Source organism: Sminthopsis crassicaudata, chromosome 6 (genome assembly GCF_048593235.1).
Source record: "Sminthopsis crassicaudata isolate SCR6 chromosome 6, ASM4859323v1, whole genome shotgun sequence".
Classification (NCBI taxonomy): Eukaryota; Metazoa; Chordata; class Mammalia; order Dasyuromorphia; family Dasyuridae; genus Sminthopsis; species Sminthopsis crassicaudata.
In genome coordinates, this window is record NC_133622.1 from 222,846,966 (window position 1) to 222,861,788 (window position 14,823).

General features: G+C 38.5%; 1 protein-coding gene across 5 annotated transcripts in view; it reads right to left on the reverse strand.

Moving 5' to 3' along the window:
- The window catches only part of CD59 (CD59 molecule (CD59 blood group)), a 31,386-nt gene that overhangs the window by 6,622 nt on the left and 9,941 nt on the right, over positions 1 to 14,823 (reverse strand). For 4 of the 5 annotated variants that reach the window (XM_074275630.1, XM_074275631.1, XM_074275628.1 and 1 more), the window contains one exon: positions 2,843 to 2,930. In XM_074275630.1, coding sequence (XP_074131731.1) covers positions 2,843 to 2,912 — 70 coding nt within the window. In that variant the 5' untranslated portion in view covers positions 2,913 to 2,930. Of the gene's footprint in view, positions 1 to 2,842; positions 2,931 to 6,658; positions 6,918 to 14,823 lie in introns of those variants that run through there. The other variant, XM_074275632.1, reaches the window with a different exon arrangement.

The following is a 14,823-nucleotide window of genomic DNA, read 5'->3' on the forward strand; positions in this document are numbered from 1 at the left end:
ACTACTACCACCACTGTAACTAGCAGCAGCACTACTATTACTATGGCTACTAGTACAACTACTACCACTGTACTAGTACTAGTACTATCACTCCCACCAGGACTACTGATGCTGCTGCGATTAATTCTACTACTACCACTATAACCAGCAGCAGCTCTATTACTGCTACTGCTACTAGTATCAGGGACTAATCAGGGACTCCATTACTGGGCTTGTATCCCAAGGAAGACATTGATAAGAAGATAGTTTCCTTATACTCCAAAAAGCAGAACTTTTTATGATGCCTAAACATTAGGAACAAAATAAACGGCCATGATGGCAAAATAAACAGGTACATGAATATCAAAGCTATGAAAGAAGACATGATGTGTATGATGAATACAGAGAAATATATAAATATGAATTGATACAGAACAAAGTAAAAGAGCCAAGAAAACTGAAGCCAGTGACTGCAACAATGTAAATGGAAGAATGAAACACCAAAAAATCAAAAGCAACTATAAGAAAATTTTAAAGATATAAGAAGAAATCTCTACCCTGCAACTTCACAGAGCTGGGAGGTACACAAATATTACAAATTGCACATTTTTTTGGACTTTTTAAAAGTATCAATTATGCTAATTTTCACCCCTCTTTTTTCCTCCCATATAACCTCTTAGCATATGAGATGGCTCCCTGGGAAGGGAAGGAGGAAAGGAAAAGATACTTGGGATAACTATGATAGTGTGAGAAAACAACAAATATTTTAAAAAATAAATAAATAAATAAGAAGGTGTCTCTAATCACTGTTTCCCTTGTTGCGGTTGTCTTAAGACTAATTGAAAACGATATTATATAAACTCTTAGATGACTCAAAAAAGAAAAAAAATTCACAAATGACCCATTCTATTAGAGTTGCCTATTTTTTATATGTGCATGTGCTTAATCTTTATTGACAATTTTTATTATTACAATCACCTATATTTCCCAATGTAACTATATCCTTTCGAAAGAACATTGTTCAGACCAGGGGAAACAAAACAAATGGATGCTGATTTCTTTTCTCTCTCTCTCTTTAGGAAGGATGTAAACGTGTTAAATGTGATCACCATTAACAGCCAAGCCTCAAACAAGATTTCTCTATCTTCCCATTATTACCATCAAAGGCACAAAGCAGGTAAATTTGGAATCAGAGGACTTAAATCTCAGCTCTTTGACTTTCTGCCCTCTGCACTTAATCTCTTTAAGGCTTATTATTTTTGTCAGCTGTAAAATCAGAGTTTGTTTAACTAAATGGTTTCTGAGGGTCTGTCCAGCTCTAAATCTAGGATTCTATGAGATCTTCCCACTTGAGAAAAAAAAGATCCTCTGAATGCAAGACACTGGTTTTTGCTGCATTTTATACAAACAGGTCCGTCTCCCTGACCATTCTCACATCCCCATCTGCAAAACTCCAAAGCAACCTAAATGACTAAACCATGTAGATTACGAATTAGCTTTCATGGAATTCAGCCCTCTCAATTTACCTAGAAATGGAAACTGAGGTCAGAGGGATTTAGTGACTAGACCAAATTCAAGCAAATCCTAATTAAATGAGTTAAAATTCAAACTCAGATCTTGTGTGTGAAGCTCAAGTTCATTGCTCATTTTGTATCCCACCTCACTTCTTTCTGGAGTAGCTTTTTCTCTGTTCCTACTCCAACTATTTAACTCATATCTTCATGATTCCAAATTCTGCTCTCCCAATCCCTATACATACACACAAATACTTGTCACACATGTACAAATACACGTGCATCGTTATGCACATATATGTATTCACACCTACATAGGTATGTGTTGTGTGTCCATGTAAATATGCTATGTATATATTGCATATACGCATACATGTGTGTTGTGTGTATAAATATGTTCTCGGTATCCATACATTTATGGATATTGTGTCCATGTATCAATATCATATGTATATATGCATACTGCACACACACATTGTACTATGCATGTGTAAATATGTGTGTGCACATGCATGTATATTTACAAATGTAAAATGTTGTGCAATGTATGATATGTGCATGGTACATAGTTGTGTACAACGCACCACCGTGTGCAGTATTAATATTGTGCATTTTTATGTCTGTGTGCCTGCACATACACCCATGTGTCCATTTGACATGTTATGTTGTATGGTGCAGACCTATGCATACAACGCATGTGTGTTGTATGTGTTTTGTATGCATATGTGTATTGTATACATGTCTAAGTGCTCTGCATGTGTGCATACATACGTATGTTTAAAGGATGTCCTCTAGACCAAAGCTTCTTTAATTGTGGGTCATGACTCCATATGAGCAGCTGAATGTGGGGGTCAGGGAATTATGATTTATTATCAGTAAATGTTTGATTCATACACGTTCTAGTTTATTTGCCTGTATAGTTGGGGTGATGTCAAAATTTTTTGGGTGAAAAGGGATGGTGAGTGGGAAAAGTTTAAGAAGCCGTGTATAGATTAGAGATCCTCAAATGGGCAGGGACTTTGGACCCGACCTGGTCCAACCTGCACACTGTCCACAGGAGATGGCTGAAATCCAAAAGTGCTAAGAACCGGCTTCGAGCTCAGACTCTCTCTCTCTTTTCTGCCCTTCCCAGCTTTGCTGCTCTGTGCCTGCAGATCGGCGGGTACTAGAGGAAGGGATCATTAACAGAGGCAAGAGGAAGAGACTGTAAGTCAGGGTGGGACCACAGCAGAGGAGGGGACTGTGATCCAGGGAGGAAGTGGACTCAAGGTCAAGGCCATCCTGTAGCCTAGTGCTATAATTGAGAAAGTGCTATAATAGACGTTGGCTCATTCACAGAGCTGACCCACCTTGGCTCCAGAACATCGCCAGGACCAGGAGACCAAACAGGAGGCTGCTTGTACTGACGTTCGCCATCATGTCGATCTATTTTAGGACCTGAAAAGGGAAAAGCACACATCGCAGAATGACTCCTCAGTGGTTAAAATATCCATTTGATATCCAGGATAGCTTTTAGTTTAGAACGGAGACAAGAAACTTTTCTAAACACTTTTTGTTTCTTCTGGCCCTTCTTCTGGCTTATAGATTCTACCTACCTACTCCACATAGATTATAAATCAAGAGAGAGAAGGGTCCTCAGAATCCATGTAGTCCAAACCTCTCATTTTATAGACAAGGAAACTGAGGTCCAGAAATCAAGTGACTTCTAAAGTCCCACAGATAAATAGCAGACATGGGATTTGAATGCAATATTCAGAGAGACCAGAGCTAGTGTTCCTTCTGTGCACCAGTCTGCCCCTAGCAGCATGACAAAAATAATCATCCCATCTGACATTTTGCTGGAGGGTTTCCCCCTGCAATCTTACTCTTGCCTTACAGCAACTCTAAGAGTTATTATAGATATCATTAAAGTGATTTTACAGATGAAGAAATTAGGCTCAAAGAAGTAATACTGATGGGGGCAGCTAGGTGGCGCAGTGGATAGAGCACCAGCCCTGAATTCAGGAGGACCCGAGTTCAAATCTGGTCTCAGACACTTAACACTTCCTAGCTGTGTGACCCTGGGCAGCCTCAAAAAAAAAAAAAAAAAAAAGAAGAAGAAGAAGTAACACTGACTTAGCCAGCATCACATACCTAATAAGTATTTTGGGTCTAACTTAACTCAGATCTAACTTCAGTAATTCAGCTCAGGGCTGCAGTATAATTAGGGATTTTTGCACCTTAACATGCCTTACAAACCAACTTTGCTTGTGACAATATTAAAAAGCATACATTTTAAATTAGACCCAAATCAAATATTACTGCCTTTTTTCTTCTGAGTTCACTAACAACTGGAAGCACTCAGCCAGCAAGCTGTCCCGGCAGGAAAACAGGACTTGCGCTAAAACCTCAGAAGCCACAATTCTCCAGTAAGCTGGCCCTTTCATGCCTGGAATTAGGAAGTCAACTCAGTAATTCAGGTCCTGGTCTCCTGAGTCAACCAAACACAAAGACAGCTCCCAGTCAGTCCCCTTAAAGGGAAACCAGCTCAATCTAGTGAAATTGGCGCCATTCCTACAGCTGTCAGGCAAAGGGCCAGGCCCTTGGATGGTACACACTTCATTCTTTCTCCCATCAGTTTTCTTTTGATTTGGAAATAAGACTTGTGAACACCACTTGCTTTTCACAGCCCTCCCTTTTTAGGATCCCTCCCCCACCTTAAAGTTCCTCCCCTTATTTTATCTCTTTTCCTCACAATTTCTGTATTCCCTTCCCCTTAGATTACTCCTTCCCTTTCACTTTTCAATGAAGTGGAAGAAGTTTTACCATAAATCGAATGTCTATTGATGCACACTATGTTCATCTCCCTCCTTTCTTCCTCTCAGATACAATAGGTTACCTTTGCCTTTTCATGAGATGCAGTACCACCACTTTACACTTTTTTATGATATAATTTCCTTTCCACCTCTAGTTTCTAAGACAAATTGTACATATGTTCTGTACATATTCTGTACATACTACAAATATAGTTCTCAAGATTTCTTTTTACCTTTTTAGAAATCTCTTGAGTTCTGTGTTTGAAGATCAAACCTTTTATGTAGGTCTGGTTTTTTCATCAAGAATAGATGGAATTCATTTATTTCGTTAAATGTCCATCTTCTTCCCTGGAAAACAATGCTCATTCTTGCTGGGTACGTTATTCTTGGCTGCATACCAAGTTCCTTAGCCTTTCGGAATATCATGTTCCAGGCCCTGCGTTCTTTTAATATGGACGCTGCTAGATCCTGGGTTATCCTTATTGTGGATCCTCCATATCTGAATTGCTTTTTTCTAGCAGCTTCCCATATCTTTTCCTTTGTCTGATGGTTCTTGAACTTGGCCACTATATTTCTTGGCGTTTTGATTTTAGGGTCTCTTTCAGTAGGTGATTGATGAATGTTTTCAAGGTCTATTTTACCCTCTGTTTCCAGAACGTCTGGGCAGTTCTCTTTGATAATTTCCTCGAAAATGGTGTCCAAGCTCTTTTTTTCCTCACATTTTTCAGGGAGTCCGATTATTCTCAAATTGTCTCTCCTGGATCTGTTTTCCAGGTCTGTTGTCTTTCTAATAAGGTACTTGACATTCTTTTCAATGGTTTCATTTCTCTGGTTTTGCTTGACTACCTCTTGATTTCTCCTTGAGTCATTCATTTTGAGTTTTTATCTTCTATGGAATTTTTTTCCATTTTATTTTTTAGAGAGCTGATTTCTTTATCCAGCTCACTAATCCTGTTTTCCTTGGAGTTGTTTACCTTTTCTAGCTCACTAATCCTGTTTTCCTTGGAGTTGTTTACCTTTTCTAGCTCACTAATCCTGTTTTCCTTGGAGTTGTTTGCCTTTTCTAATTCAATTATTTTATTTCTCAATGATTGATTTCTTTATCCACTCTGGATGACTTCTCCAGGCTCTCTTGCCAAGCTTCCCTTTCTTTTTCCCATTTCTCTTCTAGCTCTCTTGTGAGAGCCTTTTTGATTTCCTCTATGAGATTCTTTCGTATTGAGGAGCAGATCATGTCCCCCTTAGGGGATTCCTCTGGGGACAGTCTGTTTTTAGTCTCCTCAGTGTTTGAAGTCTGCTCTCTCTCCATACAGAAGCTGTCAATGGTTAGAGCCCTTTTGAATTTTTTGTTCATTTTGTCAGGAGCAGAATGGAAGAAAACAAATTGACAAGAGAAACAATTGGTCTGTTTTGCGGGGGATGGGGCTGGATGGTGTTAATGGGCTTCCTCTACAGACTGGGGGTAGGGCAGCAGAGAGCCACTAACAGAACAGCAATGACTGTACTGAGTCTGCGCTCTGAGGCTCTGAGAATGCGCCGAGTCAGTCCAGGTGGGGGTTGGGGGTGGCCGGATTCTGAGAGACACTGGCTTTCCAGGGTTTTAATCTTCACCTCCGGTGTTTACACACTCTCTGCTGATCCTAGCTTGCTGCCAAGACGGAACATCCATCCTGGGGTAAAAGCCTTTTGCCAGAAACGGCAGAGATCGTATCACTCCCCCTCAGGTCTGAGCTGTGTGAGCTGCCTGTCTCGCTCTGGCTGCCTGCCCTCAGTCTGTGCCTAGTCTGATTGACCCTCCCCCAAGCAAACACAGACCTTTTCTGGCGACTTTCAAGGATGTCTTCTCTTGGTGATTATTTGTAGGTTTCTTTTCTGGTCAAGCATTAACTCTGAGGCTTGTCATGAAGTAAGTTCTGAGAGAAAACACAGAACTCAAGCAGCTGTCTGCCTCCACGCTGCCATCTTGGCCGGAAATCGATTTGGAAATAAGAAACCAGATTGGAAGAGACAGAACAAATCCATGAGGAAACTTAAGACTTCATTTAAGGAAGCTAAACTGGCGAAATAACTGTGCCAGAGTAACACAGTAGGATCAGAAAAAGAAACCAGGTCAAATTTAGTGGACAAAGACCACTTAAGTAGGTCTAGGTGCTTGCTTCCAGAAGCCTGAGGAATAAAAGGATGAATTAATTCATTAATTAATCATAGGGGTAGGGTTGAAATCACCCCACCTCGGCTTCTGTTGTAAGATGGCAGAGAAGATACATGGATCCTGTGAGCTCCTTTCTTCCCTCACTACCAATTAGATAAATCAGCCTCAGAAATAGTGCTGGACTGATAGAAACCACAAGGACTGGAAGCACGACTTACCAACTGAAGAGAATCTGGAGTTTCAACAGGAAAGGTCGTTTCCCAGGGGAGGAAGAAGCAAGGCCAGCACAGATGGTTGGGTGCTGGCACGCTGTGCCGATTGCGCTGGGAAGGGCTCTGGGATCAGAGAAGCCACTGAGATAGAGGAATCTGGCACAGGCTGTTAGCTCTTCTCTGCTTATAATACAGCAGAAGAGAAATCAAGCCACTTTAAAATATAAGCTAGATACTAGAACCTCCCCAACCTGGAAGTGACTCAGCAGATCTCTGCACTGTGGGTGTGGCCAACTTAGGCTGTCCTGGCTTTCACCTGGAGAGATTGAGAAGGGGGCGGATACGGACCAAGGAAACACACAGTGCCTTGCGCGGCTGGAGGCTGTGGAACTCAGCCCCGGAAGTCCCAGAGAAGCGGAACCTTTGAACTAGGGACCGTGGTTTCTGGCAGACACTTCCAGTTTGAGCGCAGGGGCTTTTCACGTCACCTGCTGCTGACATCCACTCCCCACCGGGATGCATAGGCTAGGCTTTGAGTTGCCTTTACTGTTCAGTCTCAAACCTCAGAGAAGCCACTAGAACACAGCGCCCTCAAAGCACAGCAGTGCTGATCACCTCTGAGGCACTTCCAGGGAGGGGGTGGGGAACTCTCTCCCAGAGCTCTCTCTTAGCTCAGGCACGGGGGCCGCTGCATCCATCCAGTCTGGGAGGAAGCTGGTAAAGAAATAAATAAATAATTTCCTACCCCAGGGACAGACCCCAAAAGATTTTTTAAGTATGAGCAAAAAGGACCTGTATGTGCCAAAATGTTTGTGGCAGCCCTTTTCATAGTGGCTAGAAGCTGGAAGATGAATGGATGTCCATCAATTGGAGAATGGTTGGGTAAACTATGGTATATGAATGTTATGGAATATTATTGTTCTGTAAGAAATGACCAACAGGAGGAATACAGAGAGGTTTGGAGAGACTTAAATCAACTTATGCTAAGTGAAACGAGCAGAACCAGAAGATCATTATACACTTCAACAATGATACTGTACGAGGATGTATGCTGATGGAAGTGGATTTCTTCAACATAGAGAAGAGCTAATCCAATTCCAATTGATTAATGATGGACAGAACCAGCTACATCCAGAAAAGGAACACTGGGAAATGAATGTAAACTGTTATTTTTACCTTCTGAATCCAATTCTTCCTGTGCAACAAAAAATTCGGTTCTACACACATATATTGTATCTAGAATATACTGTAATATATTTAACATGTATAAGACTGCCTGCCATCTGGGGGAGGGGGTTGGGGGAGGAAGGGAAAAAATCTGAATAGAAGTAAGTGCAAGGGATAATGTTGTAAAAAATTACCCATGCATATGTACTGTCAAAAAAATGTTATAATTATAAAATAAAATAAAAATTAAAAAAAAAAGTATGAGCAAAAAGCCAAGAAAAACTATAGATTCCTTCTACACAGAGAAAGAGTGGGTATCCAACCCCGAGGAAGTTAACAGCAGAGAGTCAGCAGATAACAACCTAAAGGGGAACGATTCCTGCCCCCCATCACATAACTCTCTCCTTGAAGAGACTATTAAAAAGCTAAAAGGAAAAAAAAAAGTTAAGAGAGTTTGAAGAGAAATGGGGAAATGGGAAAAATAAAGAATTCACAGGAGATGGAGAGAAACAAAATTAGTGAATTAGAAAAGGTAAAAAAAATCACAGGAAATTAGGATTTCTGAATTGGAGAAGATAAAAAAGTCTCAAGAAAATAGGATTTCTGAATTGGAGAAGATAAAAAAGTCTCAAGAAAATAGGATTTCTGAATAAGAAAAAGAAAATAATTCTCAAAAAATTAGGGAAATGGAAAAAAATTCAATAGAGCAAAATAACTCATTTAAAAACGAAATTGGGCATTTACAAAAAGAACTAAAAACTGTGAATGAAGAAAATAACTCCTTAAAATTCAGGATGGAACAAATAGAAATGAATGATTCATTGAGAACCCAAGAATCAGTCAAACAAAACCAAAAAAATGAAAAGCTGGAGAATAACGTCAAATACTTACTGGGAAAATCTATAGACCTGGAAAATAGATCTAGGAGAGATAATCTGCAGATCATTGGACTTCCCGAAAACTATGACCAAAAAAAGAGCCTAGATTCTATTTTACAGGAAATTATCAAAGAGAACTGTCCAGAGATAATAGAAACAGAGGGGAAATTCATCAAACTCCTTCGGAAATAGACCCTAAAAAAAGAACACCACAGAATATTGTGGCTAAGCTGCAGAATTACCACACAAAGGAGAAAATCCTGCAAGCAGCTAGAAAAAAACAATTTAAATACCAAGGTGCCACAATAAGAGTCACACAAGATCTGGCTGCCTCCACATTAAAAGATAGAAGGGCCTGGAACCTGATATTCCGAAAGGCAAAAGATCAAGGACTGCAACCAAGAATGAACTACCCAGCTAAGTTTAGCATCTTTTTCCATGGAAGAAGATGGCCATTCAATGAAATAGAGGAATTCCATATGTTTCTAAGAAAAAAACCAGACTTAAACAAAAAATTTGATCTACATCCACAAGACTGAAGAGAAACAGAAAAAGGTACACAGAACCCTTGAGAACTGTATCTCTGTTGTGGGTGTATAGAAAGTACTCATGGATAATTTGATTTTACTTATATAAAAAAGGGGAGTGTAGTAAAGGGAAGGGGGTAGTATCAGAAAAAAGGGAGGGAGTGATAAAAAGAGGGAAACTACATCCCAGGAAGAGGCATAGAAAATACACCATATTTGAGGGAATTTAGAGAGGGGGAGAAACATTGTGTGAATCTTACTCTCATAAGAAGAGGCTCAAAGAGTAAATAATTGACATATTTGTTTTTCAGAGAATTCTCTCTCACCTCATTAAAAGAGGGGAGAGGAAAAGGGAAAAGGAAAAGGAGAATAAGGGAAGGGACTTGGAGGGAGGGGGGGAGGAATACTAAAAAAAAGGGTGGGCTGCGCGTCACAAGTGGGATCTATAAATTAAATATCGGGGAAGGGGTTCAGGGGAGTCAAGGGAAAAAGCATAATCTGGGGATAATATGATGGCAGGAAATACAGAATTAGTAATTTTAACTGTAAATGTGAATGGGATGAACGCTCCCATCAAACAGAGACGGATAGCAGACTGGATCAAAAATCAGAACCCTACAATATGTTGTCTGCAGGAAATACACTTAAAGCAGGGAGATACGTACAGAGTAAAGGTAAAAGATTGGAGCAGAATCTATTATGCTTCAGGTAAAGCCAAAAAAGCAGGGGTAGCCATCCTTATCTCAGATCAAGCAAAAGCAGAAGTTGATCTAGTTAAAAGAGATAAGGAAGGAAACTATATCCTGCTGAAAGGTAGTAAAAATAATGAAGCCATATCAATACTAAACATATATGCACCAAGTGGTATAGCATCTAACTTTCTAAAGGAAAAGTTAAGAGAATTGCAAGAAGAAATAGACAGTAAAACTATAATAGTGGGAGATCTCAACCTTGCACTCTCAGATTTAGACAAATCAAACCACAAAACAAATAAGAAAGAAATTTTTAAAGTAAATAGAACATTAGAAAAACTAGGTGATAGACCTTTGGAGAAAACTGAATGGCAATAGAAAGGAATACACTTTCTTCTCAGCAGTTCATGGATCCTATACAAAAATTGACCATATATTAGGACATAAAGATCTCAAAATTAAATGTAGGAAGGCAAAAATAATAAATCCCTTCTTCTCAGATCACAATGCAATAAAAGCTACATTCAGTAAAAAGTTAGGGGTAAATAGACCAAAAAGTAATTGGAAACTGAATAATCTCATCTTAAAGAATGACTGGGTAAAACAGCAAATTATAGAAACAATAATTTCACCCAAGATAATGACAATGATGAGACATCATACCAAAATCTGTGGGATGCAGCTAAAGCAGTAATAAGGGGAAATTTTATATCTTTAGAGGCTTATTTGAAGAAAATAGAGAAAGAGAAGATTAACGAATTGGGCTTACAACTTAAAAAGCTAGAAAAAGACCAAATTAAAAACCCCCAAACAAAAATTAAATTTGAAATACAAAAATTAAAAGGAGAAATCAATAATATTGAAAGTAAAAAAAGCTATTGAATTAATAAATAAAACCAAGAGTTGGTTTTATGAAAAAGCCAATAAAATAGATAAACCTTTGGTAAATCTGATCAGAAAAAAGAAAGAGGAAAATCAAATTGTTAGTCTTACAAATGAAAAGGGGGATCTTTCCACCAATGAAGAGGAAATTAGAGAAATAATAAGGAGTTACTATGCCAATAAATTTGATAACTTAAGTGAAATGGGTGACTTCCTCCAAAAATATAGGCTTCCTAGATTAACAGAGGAGGAGATAAATTGCTTAAATAGTCCCATTTCAGAAAAAGAAATAGAACAAGCTATTAATCAACTCCCCAGGAAAAAATCCCCAGGACCAGATGGATTTACATGTGAATTCTACCAAACATTTAAAGAACAATTTGTCCCAATGTTATGTAAACTATTTGAAAAAATAGGGGATGAAGGAGTCCTACCAAACTCCTTTTATGACACAGACATGGTACTGATACCTAAACCAGGTAGATCGAAAACTGAGAAAGAAAATTATAGACCAATCTCCTTAATGAATATTGATGCTAAAATCTTAAATAAGATATTAGCAAAAAGACTTCAGAAAATCATCCCCAGGGTAATACACTATGATCAAGTAGGATTCATACCAGGAATGCAGGGCTGGTTTAATATTAGGAAAACTATTAGTATAATTGACCATATTAATAATCAAATTAATAAAAACCATATGATCATCTCAATAGATGCAGAAAAAGCATTTGACAAAATCCAACATCCATTCCTACTAAAAACTCTTGAGAGTATAGGAATAAATGGACTATTCCTTAGAATAATCAGGAGCATATATTTAAGACCTTCAGTAAGCATAATATGCAATAGAAATAAACTACAACCTTTCCCAGTAAGATCAGGAGTGAAACAAGGTTGCCCACTATCACCATTACTATTCAATATAGTACTAGAAACGCTAGCCTCGGCAATAAGAGCCGAGAAAGAGATTCAAGGAATTAGAGTAGGAAATGAGGAAATCAAACTGTCACTCTTTGCAGATGACATGATGGTATACTTAGAGAACCCCAAAGACTCTGCTAAAAAGCTACTAGAAATAATTCAGAATTTTAGCAAAGTGGCAGGATACAAAATAAATCCACATAAATCCTCGGCATTTTTATATGTCACTAACAAAATGCAACAGCAAGAGATACAAAGAGAAATTCCATTCCAAACAAATGTTGAGAGTATAAAATATTTGGGAATCCATCTACCAAAGAATAATCAGGAATTATATGAGAAAAATTACAAAACACTTGCCACAAAAATAAAGTCAGATTTAAATAATTGGAAAGACATTCAGTGCTCTTGGATAGGCCGAGCAAATATAATAAAGATGACAATATTCCCCAAACTAATCTATTTATTTAGTGCTATACCAATCAGACTCCCAAGAAACTATTTTAATGATCTAGAAAAAATAACAACAAAATTCATATGGAAGAATAAAAGGTCGAGAATTGCAAGGGAACTAATGAAAAAAAACTCAGAGGAAGGTGGTCTAAGTGTACCTGATCTAAAGCTATATTATATAGCAGCAGTCACCAAAACCATTTGGTACTGGCTAAGAAATAGACCGGTAGATCAGTGGAACAGATTAGATACAAAGGACAAAAAAGGGTACATCTATAGCAATCTAATCTTTGACAAACCCAAAGATACCAACATTAGGGACAAACATTCATTATTTGGAAAAAACTGTTGGGAAAACTGGAAATTGGTATGGCAGAAATTAGATATGGATCCACACTTAACACCATATACCAAGATAAGATCAAAATGGGTACATGATTTAGGCATAAAGAGGGAGATAATAAATAGATTAGAGGAACAGAGGATAGTCTACCTCTCAGACCTGTGGAGGAGGAAGGAATTTATGACCAGAGGACAATTAGAGATCATTACTGATCACAAAATAGAAGATTTTGACTACATCAAACTAAAAAGTTTCTGTACAAACAATACTAATGCAAACAAGATTAGAAGGGAAGTAACAAATTGGGAAAATATTTTTAAAGTTAAAGGTTCTGACAAAGGTCTCATTTCCAAAATATATAGAGAACTGACCCTAATTTATAAGAAATCAAACCATTCTCCAATTGATAAATGGTCAAAGGATATGAACAGACAATTCTCAGATGATGAAATTGAAACTATATCCACTCACATGAAAGAGTGTTCCAAATCACTACTGATCAGAGAAATGCAAATTAAGACAACTCTGAGATACCACTACACACCTGTCAGATTGGCTAAGATGACAGGAACAAATAATGATGAATGTTGGAGGGGATGTGGGAAAACTGGGACACTGATGCATTGTTGGTGGAGTTGTGAAAGAATCCAGCCATTCTGGAGAGCAATCTGGAATTATGCCCAAAACTGTGCATACCCTTTGACCCAGCATTGCTGTTATTGGGCTTATATCCCAAAGAAATACTAAAGAGTGGAAAGGGACCTGTATGTGCCAAAATGTTTGGGGCAGCTCTTTTTGTTGTAGCTAGAAACTGGAAGATGAATGGATGTCCATCAATTGGAGAATGGTTGGGTAAATTGTGGTATATGAAGGTTATGGAATATTATTGCTCTGTAAGAAATGACCAGCAGGAGGAATACAGAGAGGCTTGGAGAGACTTACATCAACTGACGCTGAGTGAAATGAGCAGAACCAGAAGATCACTGTACACTTCAACAACGATACTGTATGAGGATGTATTCTGATGGAAGTGGAAATCTTCAACATAAAGAAAAACCAACTCACTTCCAGTTGATCAATGATGGACAGAAATAACTATACCCAGAGAAGGAACACTGGGAAGTGAATGTAAATTGTTAGCACTACTGTCTATCTACCCAGGTTACTTATACCTTCGGAAGCTAATAATTAATGTGCAACAAGAAAATGGTATTTACACACATATATTGTATCTAGGTTATATTGTAACACATGTAAAATGTATGGGATTACCTGTCATGGGGGGGGAGGGAGTGGAGGGAGGGGGGAATAATTTGGAAAAATGAATACAAGGGATAATATTATTTAAAAAATTACTCATGCATATGTACTGTGGGAAAAAAATTCTAAATTAAAAAAAAATGTAAAAAAAAAAAAAAAAAGAAATCACCCCACCTCCACTTGGCTCAGGTGAGAACACAAGTTGATTGTTCATTACATGAGAACACAGCCTAGATGCTTCCCTAGGTACCACCTGGATTGGCTAAGGACCTCGTTTATGCCCTCTGGGGCTCTGAAACTAGCCAGTTTGTTGGAACAGGGGAATTCCCATAAAGGAATGCCATTCCAGTGAAACTCCTGGATAGAAAGCACTCCTACGGGAGAAGAGTCCTTCTCCCAAGACATCAGCCGCCTCCTATCCTGATTTTGTCAGAGAAAGGTCTTAGGGACCTTTAAGAGTTTAGAGGTCTTTTGAACTTCCCATCTGTCTGTAGGCACCTAGTAAAATCTCTGAATTGCATGGAGACAAGGACAAAACTGCACAGATTCAAGGCTTTGCAAAGAGTTCCACATCTGACGGCATTTAAAACACGAGCAAAAGGACTTCTAAGAACCAAGCTAAGCTAAGCTTAAACCTATTTTTCCCTAGATTCAGTATATACTCATGAGAAACCTGGTCCCAGACTTTAAGACAGGAGAAAGTTTTGTGCCACTTCTCCTTACTTCTTACTGTTACTTTTCACTTCTTACTATTAATTAATATTCCTGTCCTTATTTAGTAATATTCTTTTCAAAAAGATAATGAAGTCTGGCCAACTAACTGATATAATCAATAGTCACGGCAGCAAGCACCCAGGCGGGGCTCATGAACCTTAGCACAAAAAAAACCTGTTCTCTGTTTCTCAGGGCTATTCCCCTAGGCTCTGATGGGACCAAAAACTAGGCTAAGGATCTGCCAGTGTGCTAAAAATAACTTTTACTAAGTGTGTATTCTGCACCATGGTAATGAAAATACAAATGCAAAAGACCAGCTGTTTAAAGAGTT